Below are 16,452 nucleotides of genomic sequence, written 5' to 3'. Positions count from 1 at the left end.
GCGCACAAAAACACACTTACGTGCCTGTATGTGATATCCGCTGCCGTCTGGGCTCACTCCCTGTATTGTATAAATTAAATGTGTCCTTAGAGGCTATTAGTGATGTGTGACTCACAGCGAGTTCAAAGCTCTCCAGTACAGCTGAATCAGCCCAGACATGACAAGATAGAATGGAGAAAGAGGGTGTGTGCCTGTTGCTGTTTTTAAGTTAACCTTTCCTTTTTAGGCCAACCCTGTGTTTGTATTAACTAGGAGATGAGGAATTCCTCAACATATCTCAATCAAGGTTTGCAGCTGACACACAATGTCACATACCTAGACACACACATTTACAGACATATTACATATGTGTAATTCATTTTAGACCGATTTCTCTCTCATTCATTTGCTTTCAGAGTGACAGCTTTCTGTTCATGCGATCATCATCCTTTTTTGGTTGGTAGCAGATCTGTTAGAAGTTAGCTGCAAGAAAGAAGAGAATAAATGAGAAACTGTTTGTGTGTGTGAGAGAGATAGACGGAAGCACATATGAAAGCAATGGAATATACTGTAATCATCACCTTGTCCAAGAACCAACAAGTCACTACAATTTTGGTCGGCTGTTTTTGTACTGTATTTTATATACGGTATGAACGTTGTTAACATTTAGTTTGCCTCAAGGGGGATACTTCCCCCAAAAATGTAAATGTTAATAATTTACTCACCCTAATGTCATTCTTAACCGGTATGACTTTCTTCATAAGAACACAGGAGATATTTTGAAGAACATTGGTATCCAGACAACATTGGTCCCCCATTGACCATGATCATTGTCATTTCCACAGAAGGAAGAGTCATCGGACAACATGAGGATGAATAAATGATGACATTTTTTAACCAAAATTGTATTGTTTTTGGTTGAAATATCCCTTTAAAGAAGTTTCATATTTTCCTTTTAAAACCATAACACGCCTCGTTTCACACCATTAGCATTATTGTTTATAGACCCCATCTTAACTGAAAAATAGCTTTGTCTCAAACACTTTTGGGTTTCATTTCACAGCATTTCATCCAGCTGTTTATAAGGCTTGTTAAGAATTGTAACATTTGCAAGCTGCTTTATCTTTTTAGTAACCATTCCTCTGTCGAATGGAGAAAGGAAAAGCTCCATCTGCCTTTGTTGCTTGCTGCTTCCACTTCAAACAGTAGTAGCATATCAGCATTTTCCCTTGAAAATTACAGCTTAAAACACAAGACTTGTGCTTCACCTTTCATCAGTGTGATTGCACATAAGTGGATAATGTTCACACTGGCCTCAGTTGCTCAGGTTCTGCTCAGTGTTCTAGATTGATGCTAGCAAGAAAATGTGAAATAAATGACTCCATTGTTTTAGTCAATAGCTTCAGTTGCAACAAATTATCTTAAATGTTTTGTATGAATTTAGCCGAATAGATAAACAGTGAAGAATGGCGCTAGTAAGATCTTTATACATATAGTTATGTATATTATATTGCATTTTCTGTCAAAAAATCCTCCCAAACATTTTTTTATGCCAGATATTCTAATGTAATTGAACAGTTTATTCTCAGGACTAAATGCTGGCACAAGCTGAACTAATTGTTACAACAATATGAGCTGTTGCAGTAAAAATCCCAGGATTTTACTTTTTTTGTGACTGCCTATAAAAGACTGTAAAACATAAAGAGCTAATAAAAGACAGCAGAATGTTAATGCTCTGGGCAATGAGAGATTATGTTTGAAGGGCTGGCTGGATGATTTTCGAGCAAGCTAAAGTTCAAGTAACAACAGCGGGTGAAGAGAAACCTCAGCCTGAACTGGATGTAGTCGAGTCTGCCAGCAAAGTAGAAGTGTGAAAAAGATCTATTCTGGGACGAACTGGGGAAAATTCGCTCTGTGCTGATGGAGTGTACACTTGGCTACCTTCACCAACTGTTCATTTATAGCTGCTGGATTAGAAGAACTATAGATGTGCTTCTGAACATTTGTGGAAGGGTTTTAACACACACACACAAACTCTGAAGGACCTGTTGAAGCAATGTCTTCAGGTAGGCAGGTGCTGGGGCTTGCCAGAGGAGGGTGTAGAGCTTCTCACTGATCCTGCATGCCTTTAGTTAGCGTGCCCAGACTTCCGCATATGATGTATTCCGCAATGTGCCTTTGGGCAACATTGTCAATTTCAAAAGTCCAAACTGAGTGATGAGATAGTAAATTCATCGTGAGCCATGTTTTCCTACCCTGATGTAAGTGTCTGGGAAATAGGCACGCTTTTGTGTTTTATCTCAATAACCTTTAGTTACGCATGTTTAATACTTTGTATTTAATCAAAGTATTAAACAGGCGTAGTGTGATAAACAGTATTTCAGTTTGCATCAGTTCACAATTTAAGGGAAAGAAAAACGATTTTATACTATTTTCTATATTTTTTACTACAAAATGTTACTATTTTATAACATAAACTATTCTTTACAGGGCTCTAGACTAACATTTGAGAGAGGTGGCACTGGTGGTACCAAGTTATTCATACATCTTTCTTAAAGCGACTTTCTTCCTTTATATGTTTATCAGTGAGTGTTTTTGGTCTGTCCTTTGTTGTTTGATGAACATTATAAACAGATATCTTTACTATGCTGCAGCCCCTTCTAGAGCCCTGCTTTCGCAGTTTCCATGACCAGTAAGATAAAAAATACTTTTTTTGCTTTGTCTAGAATGTGTTTCCTGAAATGTGTTTTTTATTTTTTTTATTTAATATACTTCTCAGCAAGTCATTAAGCATGCGTACATTCCAGCGTTTGAAGTATGTTGTGTCGCTCGGATATTTGTTGTACTTAGATGACATCCGTACATGTGTAGGTCAGTCAGTCAATGGGTGGCCGGATTTTAAGAGACCACAAAACTAAATGTAGATGAAGTTGATAGTAAAGTAATAGGGTTTGTTGGGCCTGAGGTAAACTGTGAAGTACTGAGTGTTTAAACACAGCTGTGCGAATGCACACATATGAACTGCAGACCCTTAAGAAGTGCAGCTTGAATCACAGCTAAGAATTTTTCTGCAAGGTACAGATTACAACATAACATAAATGAAAGTATGACCGTATGAAAATATCTTTATGAAGTCTTGGGTTGCCGGATAAACAGGCTAAAAGACAGTACGATTAAAGAAGGACACGTGTGTCACCACAATGTCTGTGTCATTTGTTTGATCATCTGGATAGTGTCATCTGCTATTATTTATTGAAACATTTCCTCTCGGAAGTTGGGACGACATTTGTGATTTCCAGTTTAAGTTGCTATTGATGTGCATCTGGTCCTTGTTTACAAAGATGTTCAAATGTTTTTTATTACGTTATTAAATAAAAGGTTTGCTTTCTTAATCCACTACAAATATCAGTCAAACATCAAATGTTTAAGTCACTCAGGTGAACCATTTGTACATGGGCTTCATGTCTCATTGCTTTCATTTGGGTCTATTCTTCTTTTCAAACGTTTCCCGGGCTAAAGCATCTGCCAGAGGAGTTCATCTGTCACGAGAGAAGAGGAGAAACTGCACTCACTCTCACGTCCCTTGATTCTCCTTTGGTTTTTTTCTGCCATGTTTTTTATTCTGTCGTGCAGACAAACTGCTCTAGTGCAGGAGGGGAAAAGCTGCTTAATCTCAGAGCATTGGTGTGTGTGGCCTCTATGTGATTCTTGGGATGCATATGATGTTTAACATGACATTTTGATCTCTGTTTGTCCATGTTTGAGCATTTGATTCATTGTGGGTACATGAAACTGAACATTGTGGGTGACGCTCAATCATTAGGGTCAATGTAAAGTCAATCACACACATAAATAATCAACACAAAAAACAACTTCAGGTGTGTCTGGCTTTTTTCAACTGCTATAGAGAAAAATGCTAAACACTCCGGTGTAAATGGATCCTGTCCTTTGCCTGCAGGGCTGTGTGTGTGTGTGTGTGGAGATTTCTTCTTGACTTGCACCTTTTGTCCCGTTTCAAATAGCTCTTTCAATTCCACTGAACAAGCTCAGCAGTCAAGGTGTGTCGTTGTGATGGGCTTGTTGCCCCTTGTAGTAGAGGTTTGCTTAACTCACAGTACAGGAACCTTAACGAACATATATGGCTTTTGTTTTCACTTGTCTTCCAGGTGGGTTAAGCAGTCTGAAAAGGGGGTAATAAAAGCCTTTCCACAGGGACAGGTCCAACCGTATTGGATTATCCTTCTCAGATTTCTGTATTGACAACCCCTTTAATTTACCATGTTTTCATAGGAGAGAACGAGATTCTCGATCACCTATCTTTGCCAAATTCCCGCCTGTGTGCCACCTTAAACCCCCAGCTCTCAGATTTAATGATTTGTAATTTTTAAACCTTAAGTGCCTTGACTAAATGCTTTGAGAATATTTCATGATTTCAAATTATGTAGTTAAAACAGCTAGAACAATTTGTTGATTTCTTTTTTTAAGGTGAAAAATTTGGTTTTATTGTCATGATTGTATAATAAAAATACAGCATGAACAAATGTAAATGTCAAATGTGCTAGACTATGCTCACGAAACCTTTTTATTTGTCTTTGCATTGATTGTATTGTGTATAATCCGAATCCCTCTCTTTAGATTTTCTGCCCTGTTTCTGTCAAAGAAATTAGTTGTAAACAAAAGATTAATAGAGGAAAGATGAGAGCTGTCCAGGGCGGTCACGGGTCTCTAGCCTACTTTTAACTGGTTCACTCCCTCTCTCTCTCTATTAATGTGACCCATCGACAACAAAACCAGTTTTTGAAATTGAGATTTTAAATAATCTGAAAGCTGAATAAAAACACTTTCCATTGATATGTGGTTTGTTAGGATAGGACAATATTTGACAGAGAGAACTATTTAAAAATCTGAAAATCTGTATTAAATCTGTAGCATAGCATATTAGTCATAGATATTATATCTTCATGTAACATGCTCTTTACTTCACATCATAATGGTTTTTGGCATAAAACAAAACTCGATAATTTTGACCCACACAATGTTTTGTTGACTTTTGCCACACATTTCCCTGTGCTACTTAAGACCCTGGGTCACATATATGATATTTACAAATTCGTTTAGTGATATTTTTACTCTCTTCTTAGTATTCCTCAATTATTTCCCACAACCCAATTTTCTCCATAACCAAAAAAATGCAGTCACAAGTTGAATAAGTCGCAGACTTTCTGGAGTCATGTGATGCTGTGAGTGGGCACAGGTTCCACAGGGGCCCTTATATCACCTTTACACACACACACAGACGCTGCAGACACATGGCCTTTGTGATTTGTAAATGAGGTCTTGGTTATCAGTTTAAGACCTTTGAGGTTTTTCTTGACCGTCATCCAAACACCCCTGACCCCTCGGCCAAGTGCCCACTGTCCTCAAAGCCTCATGGGGCCCTTATCCCCTCTTGTCTGCACCTTTTCATCCTTTAATCATAGTGAAATGCTATCCAGTGACCTCTAACCTCCAACAGGGGTAGACCCGCAGCTTTCATTGATCACGTTATTCGCAGGTCTGCTGAATGAGGGGGATTGCATTTCACAGAGCTTTTCCTGCAGGTTATGCTGTGATCTGATGTTTGTTGATATTTGTACGCAACAAGATCTTGTTTTGAACCTGATACTTTACTAAGCATTTGGATATACGTTTCTGGTGAGAAGTGAAATCCTATAGACTTGGATAGATGAAGAGAGGAACTGAGCCCCCTGTCTCTCAGCCTTAGAACTTAAAGGGATACTTCACAAAAAATGAAAAAGCTGTGATCAATTACTCACATTCGAGTTGATCCAAATGTGTGTCAATTTCTTTGGTCTGATGAACAAATAGAAAGATATTTGGAAGAATGCTTATAACCTGACATATTTTGTCCCCCATTTTTGGGTGAAGTATCAAAATAAAATACAACCTTTGGGGTGGATTCTTTTGACTTGACCCAGAAAAAAAACAAATCAACAGGTGGCCCCTAATAATGCATACAAAAAAACACCGTGTAGTAGTGAAATTGATGTAATACTTTGTTTTGTGTGCAATAATATCATATTTACGGTCATGACCTAAAGTGATGTAAACATATACACATTAACATTCTATACCATGAAACCTTAGAGGCCGTGTGAGTTGGGGGTTTCAAAGTAAAAAAGGACCAGGGGGTAGAAGAAATGGATGATTGGGAAGGGTGGGACATGCCTACTTTGGAATGTGATCCCATCATGGGGCGATGGGACAATAGAGGTCATCTGTATCTATGCGCACGTGAGCATTCTAGCGAGCATTCTAGTTAGGTGTCATCTGCGATGACCTGAATGAACTTTAATGTGTTTGTCTTTATTTTCTGTACAGAATATGTTTTCGTATGATGAACCGTGGGCTAAAATCCAGAGGAGTGTCTTTTGTTGAGGGGTGGAATCACATAGCACTTTCTGTTGTCGAGGGGATCTTCTCTGGCTTCAGGGAGAGAACCAGAGCAATAGATCCCCAAGTCATCAATGACACTTTTTTTACGGTCACACATTGTGACAACATATTTTCTATCAGTTATTTCTGTAAGACTCTCAAAATGTTAAATGTGTTACTGAAATGCATCTGTAATGGCAAATTTGCTTATCTGGGGAATCTGGATACTCTTTCCTGTAGTTTGATGTCAGAATAATTGTATATGTAGTATTTAATCTTGTCTCTCTGTATGCGCAGGGGACAGAGGTTCTGGAGCCATGTGCTGGACGAGACTGCACGGGACCGTGTCCATGTTTACCCTTAAAGGGTGGCAGGGTGAGTAAAATTGCTATTGTTGAGACTGTTAATACTGCGGTCCTGACCTTATTCTGTTTAACATAATCACTTTTAACTGCAAATCCAAGGCTTCAAACACCCGCACATACATTCACACACACATCTTGGAAATGTCGAGTAGCAGCGTAGGTAAACATTAACTAAGTTCTCCTGGTCCTCCGTATCTTCATCTTTTTATTTTCAAATCGTAGTTCTGAAATATAATTCTGTTTTCATAGAAACTAATCCTAACCCTTGAACAAACATTAGCAAGTCACACAGCTCAGAGTTCATTTTCCTCCACAAGCTGATAAAGATTTTCCCATGATAAAGAGTTACATTTATACATTTAGAAACAACATTGTTTGAAAGACAAAATTATTCTTATGTGAGAGACATGTTGCAGTAAAACGCAATGCAGGCATTACAACTCTAGATGAAAATCTAAATAGAGGACTGCGTGTTGGCCAAGAAGTCTCTAGAATTTATCCAGGCTACTGTTGAGTCCTGTTTATCCACACCCAGTCAGACAGTCGGTGTGTCATGAAGCATCACTGATTTTACAGTTCTGTTTACATGCACACACATTTACATTTAGTCATTTAGCAGATGCTTTTATCCAAAGCGACTTACAAAGAGTTCAGGGAGCAATAAGCGATATGTCATACAGGATACACACATACTCGCTTTTCCTATTTTTGACAGGTTTTTTTTTCACTTTCTTTTTTCTCTCGTGCTTTCTTATAGTTTATACAGATGTGAATAAATACACAGTACATATAAATCTTTTCAGATTTGAACATAAACATACATTTTTTGCTAACACATAGACAGACATTCCCAATGTAGCATGTCCGTATTTATTTTCCCCGTAGCATGTTTAACAGTTGGCACAAAGCTTAGAAATGCTCTCAGATTTAATTTATGGTTGTTGTTCTGTTTACACCAGCAGCGATATATGATGAGAGATGTTTTTATGAGCATCAGAGCAACTATGCCAGTTGTGCCCACTAGCATGACTTCCTATTACATTCCATTATTTAGGATTTTTATTAGTGACATTCCATGGCAGCGTCCCACATATCTTGAGAAAGTAGTAGTTGTTTTGCCATTCGGAATAAACAAATGTTAAAGTTACCACATATTTTCCAGGCATACACAATTTACATTTCTGCTTTAGCAGATGCTTTTTCCATAGTTATTTACAAAAGGTATCAATCAAGGTATTATAGGTATCGAAAGACCAGGCTAATAGCAATCCACTCAGGGTTAGACATGCAGTCACATTAGTAACAGTTCTTATTTAGCGCATTACTTACAGAACACAGACACATGCTGTAATCATGACACCCATGACAGAGACCTCATGACCCATTTGGCCTATTTTAGCTATTGGTGTCAGAAGTATCAGGACTTTTCGTCTGAATCATTGCAGCTCAGTCCACCCAACCATGTCTCAGTCAGGCACAGTGTCAAGCCTGAATCAGGGCAGACAAACTAGGTCTGATGGTTCAACTACATATTTGGCTATTACCTTTCATTCCAGTAATCCATCAGCACAAAGACACTGGTAGGGTGGGTAAACCATCTTTGAACCTGATTCTCCCTCACTAATAGAGCTGTGGGCTCCAAATACAACAGGAGCCAATGTGATTCGATGCAAAGTGAGTGACCTCTGAAAAGTGCAGTCAGCCGTACTGGGAATGTCTGCTTCTGAGGGAACAAAAACACAGCTAGAGAGAGATAAAGAGAGAGGAACTTGAATTTGAACCATATATAGTATGTTTTTAAACTGTCAGATAAGTGAAGATAGGAAATAATGATTTAAGTTTGTAGAAGGGTATGCTTGTAGGAAAAAATACAACGTATAAACACTAAATAAAAAGGTGAAAATAAAGAGTAAGAGAGAAAGATAGGAAGCACAGTGAGTGTGTTGACAGAGAAACATGACTGCACCTTCTGACCTCATGGCTGAGGCACACTCACTTTAGGACATTTTCCCATTTTTCGAGCCACCACAAAGAATTTTATTCGATGTGTTTATACCTGCTAGGTTAAATCCTTAGCTACAAGGTAAATTGGTTATTGTCTTAAAGAGGACATAACACGCGTTACTGAATATCATGTTGTGTGATCTTTGTACTCTTTAAATGTGTAACCACAAAAATTGCAAAATTTGTTTACAATGATTTATCAAATACATATATAGATTATAATGAAATCTACAGCTTACAATCGGTTTAAAGGTAGTATGAAAATCTTTACCATGTTTTACGAACATCTGTTTTAAACAATCCCAGAGTTCTCTAAAGATAAACATCAGCCACGATGAAGCCTCCTAAAGTACGCTCATCTTTGGTCCGCCACCCAAAAAAAAAAACAGACGCCCATACTGGACTCGTTCGGACCAATAACATCCGCTTCCAGACAGGTCAGAGGTTGCCGCTTGCTGACATAATGGTTTGGGTTAAGGGCGGCCAAAGAAAAGCAACACTCCCTTTCATGTGTGCCGAGCATGTGTGACCACTTTAGCCTCCCTGAATCAGTCTCGCAAAGTTACTCCAGCTTTAACCCGCACTGGGATGAAAGATTATCTGCTGTAGTTAATGTGGACCCGCAGTGATATACAGTATATACTGTACATATAATATTATACAGCTTGTTCAGTAAAAAATAAATAGTCACTGAGAATCAAATTAAAAATAAAACGCATGTATAGTAGGCTACACAAATGAAAATATGAGACAAATAGAAAATGTGCAGCGTGTCTGCTTATATACGTTTACCTACTGTATGTCTGAGTAAGAACATATAGCTGATGTTTTTATTTCTCTTTTTCTGATTTCACTCCGAGATTATTAAACCTGGTGTAATGGGGCTTACAATATCTGAACATGTTACAAGCTATTAACTAAGACGATAGCAAGGATTCAGGCTCATTTAAATCAAGTCCTTCAGTTCACTAACAAATATTTACACAGATAAACAAAAAGTGCCTCATGTGATGAAGCTTAGACAGTCTTGATGGTTTTCTTTTACTGGACATACGTACATCACAGTGGTTTGAAAGATATTATTCATTTTAAGAAACTTTTTACAGTGTGAGAAAAAAAACTATGAAAATGAAGACAGACCCAGACATGCTGTTTCATCCTTATTTGTGTTATCTGCTTCATCCGCGCAACCCTTAGGTATCCACAATCCAAACAAGCAAGAAGCATGTGTTTAGGTTATGCGAGATTGAACTAAACAGCTTGACTGGAGGTAGACATGTTTGCATCACTGTGAACAGCAAGGTGTCATATGTTGATTCACATCAAGAGGTTTTACCTATGTAAACAGTCTTTATTTGTTTATACTGAACCAGTGTGTCTGAGCGTTAACTCTGGTAGGTTTAGTTAACAAGATGTTTAGACCTTATGTCTGAAGATCTACATTTCCTGTTTATTGGTGTTTTGTAGCGATGTCTTTTCTGTAACCCTAAGACCCTAAAATGATGACTACCAATACAAATTCCTTTTAGGTGCATTTTGGCCTGACATGTGACTGTAACGTTTGAACCCTGTGGTCTTGGTCGAACAGGTGGGAGTTGAAAAGGTTGTTAGTGACCCACCCTCTTTGCTTGAACTCTATTGAACCTCATTTTTGTCTGGGATGAACAGTGTCCCCTGCTGGTAATCAAATGTAAGCATCAGTGAAAGATAAGTGCTAAAAAGAATACCAGCAATGGGAAAATGTGGCCTCATGCATCTCAGTACATTTTAAGCAACCCTATACCATCAAACATATAAAACAAGGTAATATCGGTAGCTGAAATCTTCTTGTTTATACAGTACATTAGCAAAATCTTTATTATCATAATCATAATAATCTTTATTTACAAATAATAGTATACTTCGTAATTATATAATTTCCATGTTTAGGATAAGTGAGTTGGAAAACAGATAGATGGATATTTTTGAGATTTTGTTCAGATTGTTCTAACAATATATTAGCTAAAACAGGAAAGGGAAAAAGTGACTTAAATTTAAGCTTCCATTGTCACTTTATAAATTAAAAGAAATAGACATGCATGAACTATGTAAGCCAAACAATCTAGTTAAAACAAAACATACATTACATTTACATTATTGATAACATGTCTTAAAAATAAGCGAATAAAGAGATGGATAAATCATTCCCTACCTACCTAACAGAGCTTCTATCACACTACAACCCATCACGCTCTCTAAGATCTCAAAACGCAGGACTTTTGATAACACCTAGAATAACTAAATCCACCAAACAGGGTCGAGCTTTCTCATACGTAGCACCTAAACTCTGAAATAGCCTTCCTGATATTATTCGAGGATCAGACACCCAATTTAAATCTAGACTAAAGACACATCTTTTCAGCCAAGCATTCACTTAATGCATAATATGCTAAATAAACCACCAGGAGATGCTGACATTAGATATTATTTACTAGAATAATTGAATTTATTATACAAAACACCATGTAGCTTGTTTGAGCCTTTTAAAAAAAAATCCATTAAAGCTGCTTTGGAACAATGCAAATTGTGAAAAGTGCTATATAAATAAAATTGAATTGAATTGAATTCCAGAAAGTCTGTGAAATACTATATATCGCTGCTGTCCTTCTGAAACCTTGTATCTTCATATTTCATGATTTTTATTTTCTTCATTCAATAAATCATAATTATTACACTGTAAAAAATATTTGTTGTTTCAACTTAAAAAATTAAGTTACCTGACTGGAATAAAAATTTAACTTAAAACACAAACTTGTTATCTAATATTTTTATGTTGAATTAACAAATTCTTTTAAGGCAGCCCAGTATCTTTTTCAATTTTTTTTAAGTTGAAACAACAAATCATGTAACAGTGTAGTCGCTTGATTTTGCAAATATCTTACTAAGAAAGTATTAAAAAGTGCTTGTCAGGTTTGACAACACAGTATGCACTTATAAAATGAATAACAAAATCATTAAGGCCCAGAGGGTTACACGCACACTAAAACACACTGTGACTAATTTATACAGTATATCACTTTTGCAAGCCTCCCGGGTAAAGATTTGGAAGAAAGAAAGCCTGCTGAGTCAGTGTGTTCACTGCTGTCTGCCTGGCATGGCTGGTGCTTTCGTTTTACAGACGGGTTGGTACACTCAGAGAAATTTGGTTATCGGGGCTGAATCACTCAGTCCACACCCTGCTGCTTTCTGATGTGTTTCCTAGCGGTGCTTCCATCACCGCTTCCAATGAACACATGGCGTGACAGGTAAAATCACGCCTGAGCCTCGCTGCCTGCGAACAATGGCTCATACCAAATCCTCAGAGCCAACACGATTAAACCGAGGGAATCTGTTGGCTCATGGATGCTGTTAGCTGTTAGCTGTTCCAACAGGAAGTGGGGTGCATGTTTGCTGGCCAGGCGAGAAGGACAGAGGGCTTAGGAGGGCAGAATGAATTCTATTGTGTCTATTGTGAGGGGGCAGATTTGTGCAATGAATGAAGCAGTCTAGTGCACGTTAATTTGACTGGAAGTCACTTTTCCATGTTTATGTTAATTCTGACGCAGATATGTGAAGAAAATATTCAAATGCTTATTTGAGGCATTCTCTTGATTTGATTGCATTTAGAAGCTATTGTATTCTATTGTGTAGTTACAGTTATCGTTTTGATGTAACTGTCGTTCCTTGGTAATTCCCAATGGTGTCGCAATGCCAATCACCATTAAACATCGACAGAAAAATGGCATGTCTGTTTTAGGCTCAGATTAAATGTCAAGTTGCTGAAGGCTATTGTGGCAGCAGTGATGCATTCCTTCATCATTCATCACTGTCAGAGAGGAATAACTTGAAGGATAAGTTACATTTTTAAGAAGTAACTGTAAGACACAGCTAGTTTCAAATAACATTTTGTTTTGGTGGGAAAAGAGAGGTTGTAATAGAGAGAGATTTTAATTATTTTCATTTATTATCTATTTAAACATTACAATGTTGTAAACTATAAACCCTCGTCTAGACTTACATAATGTACACTATTTTAATATATATTATAGGGGTGTAACGAAATGCTATGCTCACGGTTCGATGCGATACACGATACTGGGTTTACAATTGCTATTGCATCACGATATTTGAGAAAAATTGAAAATAAGAAACTGACACTCAATGACAGAATTTTCCCAAAACATGAAAAAAATTTGTACGATTTGTTACTGTGTTAAAGAATGGACAACATTCAAGGTTTAATTCAACCATCTTGTAATCCATCTGTAAGCTGATAAAAATTGAATAGATCTATCACTGAAAAATAAAACTGAATTTTAACATAAAAATATACATTTCACTTAAAAATATATTGCCATAGCTTTACAATACATATCTTAATACGATACATGCATGTACAATGTTTTTGTATTCAGACATGCGATACTTCGAGATATCGTTACACTCTTTATATCTTACAATAGGTAGGTATATACAATATATATATATATTAATATCATAATGCAACATCTTTAACTTTGTTAACTATGGTGTTGGGAGTTTTTTTGTTAATCTCTATGGAACACGAGCGCCATGCAATGTCAAAGGATTGTGGGATTAACAGTAGAAACCGTACTTGCACATTTTTAAATTACTTTTCAAATAGTACAGCATAGTAAAGCGAATTTGGGATTTCTACCACTGCTGTAAAAATGTACAGGATGACCGCTATCGCTCTATAGAGTCCAGGTATTTGTAAATAACAAACATATGAAGGGAGATTGTTGGTAGATTGTTACCAATGTAACAAAGTGAGATACACCGTGTGTTATAATTTGAATGCTTGTCGTGGCACATATGCTCTTTCACTGATTATTCGTGGAACTGCTTGACATATTCATGCCTAAAGAAAAAAGCAAAGAAACTATATACTTATCTATGGTAGTTGTGCCTTGGAGGAAACCACTTTACCATGGCACAGATGCATTCCATTACTGACAAGGGATTGAGGCTGTTTTTTGCAAGATTTCCAAGAATCGTAGGCATCTGTTAAGTCTTTGATATAATCAAATACCTGCTTTTCAGGCTATTTTTACATTTCATAACAGCAATTAATTCAATGCCAAGGAAAACATGTATAGCTAGATGCAAAAAAAAGGCAAAAGTACAGAAATATCTGCATTGATCTCATTTGTAAACAAAACAGTGTCCTGCTATGCTGTGTGTTACATTTACACTTAAGTAGCCATCCGTAAAAAAACATGCTCAGTTACAGTTATCAAATCTGTCATCATACATGTATAGCTATGTTCTTTATGCACGGTCATGTATATGATCATCTTCAAAGTTAGTCCTTGTTTTGTCTGAGAATTGTGCATTATAAGGGTCGCAGTAAGTGGGTATCTTTAACGTGTGTCTGCAGTCTCAGGCTGGAACCACCACTCAAAATACACATAAACACTATTTTTCAATTTAAGGGTTAGAGGCGTTTAGAGCCTCTAATGCATGTGTGCTGTGATTAAGGCAAATGCACTGATCCATATTTGACTTGGTTCATGAGGATGTCTTCAACTATTTCATCCCCTTTTATTATATACTGCACTCTAAATGATTTATGGAATGTAAACTTTTCTCTGGTTACTGTATCACTATTGAGAGGTAACTGTTAAAAGAGACACTCTGATGTAATTCTAGATAGTGTCGCCACCATTTGGTCAGAAGGAAGAATGTTAAGTGATAAAATAAAGCAGTGTAGAAACTCTACTACATCTACTACATGAAATGGACTCTACAGCTGTGTATGTTCTCCAGGCCGGACAGCGGACACATTTCAGCACATTTTTTATTACTGTTAAAAGCATATTTTACACATTTTTGAACCACACATACCAGTTGCTAAAAGGTTTATGGGTGAAATAATTATGTGATCTACACGGTACATGTTCTCTACTGTGTAAAGAGAGTAAAGTGTGTCTGTATAGATGAATGCAGTAAATCACATTTGGGATGTATTTCTAAGCGACACGTTCATATATGTCTCAATCTAGGGAAAGCCCGGGTCACATGGTTCACCAGGGATCATGGGTCCTGAGGGATTCGTCGGTGGCCCTGGGCCTATTGGGCCAAAGGGTGAAACGGGTCATGGGGGACGCAGAGGAACCTCTGGACAAAAGGGGGACAAGGTCAGATTAACATTCTTGTCTACAGTATATAAAGTTTATATAACCGTAGTGGTTCTTAAAGTACATCATATATTGTACAGTACACATGACACATTTTGCAGTAGATATGTAGAGAACAGAATGACTGTTTATTTTATTTATTTGACAGGGCCCAATGGGTGTTCCTGGGTTCGGTGGTAATGATGGCATTCCTGTAAGTACACAGAAGTTATGCTTTTCTATAGTCTCACCCTTCTTTGCTTGCAGTTAACTGTTTCACAATCTTGTGCAGGGACACCCTGGTCAACAGGGGCCCAGCGGACCTCCAGGACTGGAGGGGTGTAATGGCACACAAGGTGACCCAGGTGATAGAGGACGTAGTGGATTTACCGGTAGATCTGGACCTTCGGTGAGTTTTGAGAAGCTTTAAAAAAGGCATTACTAAATGATACCAATGATGTTGGGGCAAGTATTTGGAAACACTGATCTACAATGAGAAACAACACTGTTTTGCATTATTTTAATATAATATAAATCATTGGTGCTTAGCTTTGCTCTTGGGGACCCTTTGGGGAGTTTTGTACATCAGAGCAGAGAGATCTGTCAAATCAACCGAGTAGATAAGAGAGAAATAATGTGCAGTGCTGTGGGTCTCTAGAACCTCATTGATTGACAGTAATTGCTTGGGGCCTTTTTTATAAATGAAATTGTTCATATTTATATTTATTTACTGTATTTTAAAAGTATTTTTTATTTTAGGGATTGCCTGGTGGAAAAGGCCAAAAAGGAGAACCGCAATACATATCACCAGTAAGTAGCAATTGTTTTTTCAAACACAAAAGTTTACACACACGTTTTTACACACTCATACAAACACCTACAGATAGTTTAATACTACGGCACGCATGCCGTTTTCTCCCAGCACTGTTAATAATATGTGTCTGTAGTTGTAATCTGGGTGTGGAGTGCAAACCTGTCTGGGAAAATCCCTCAATTATTTTAAAAATCACATGCATCTGTTATGGTTCTTGTGAATGTGGAATCCTCTCAAGTGAATCATGTGTGGGCCCATGTTCTTATGATGCCACAAATAAGAAACATTTCTGCTTTTACCACAAAAATCACTGGTGTAGGCATAATTCATGCATCCTGTTTGATGAATGGTTCAAGACTACTCCAAAGCATTTTGAGGGAAATGTTTCACCTCCATACACTTAATATGACAATCAAAATGTCTCAGTGTGTATTTAACATGTAACTTGTAGATTTATGTGACCTACCTAAATTATAAGAAAACTATGGGTAATAGTTCACTATTGAACAACAATTAAGGGGAGTTTTTTTATTCACTGTAAGTATGAATATTTAAAGACGAGATATGCAAATGTACATTTGAGCGCCAACTCAAACCAGGCGATAAATCAAAATTTGGCAATAATCCAATACAAATCTAGAACAGACTTCAATGCCGGGACCCACCTAGACAGGTAAAATCTCAAGACCCACTGAAA

General features: G+C 37.3%; 1 protein-coding gene across 1 annotated transcript in view; it reads left to right on the top strand.

Moving 5' to 3' along the window:
• Positions 1-16,452, top strand: part of col4a6 (collagen, type IV, alpha 6) — a 61,199-nt gene that overhangs the window by 26,704 nt on the left and 18,043 nt on the right. The window contains exons 4-8 of the mRNA XM_079470421.1: positions 6,712-6,789; positions 14,828-14,962; positions 15,111-15,155; positions 15,234-15,350; positions 15,701-15,751. Of these exons, the coding sequence (XP_079326547.1) occupies positions 6,712-6,789; positions 14,828-14,962; positions 15,111-15,155; positions 15,234-15,350; positions 15,701-15,751 (426 nt within the window). The remainder of the gene's footprint in view (positions 1-6,711; positions 6,790-14,827; positions 14,963-15,110; positions 15,156-15,233; positions 15,351-15,700; positions 15,752-16,452) is intronic.

This window comes from Barbatula barbatula (assembly GCF_947034865.1).
Source record: "Barbatula barbatula genome assembly, chromosome: 1".
Taxonomy (NCBI): Eukaryota; Metazoa; Chordata; class Actinopteri; order Cypriniformes; family Nemacheilidae; genus Barbatula; species Barbatula barbatula.
This window is presented reverse-complemented; position numbering and strand designations above follow the sequence as displayed.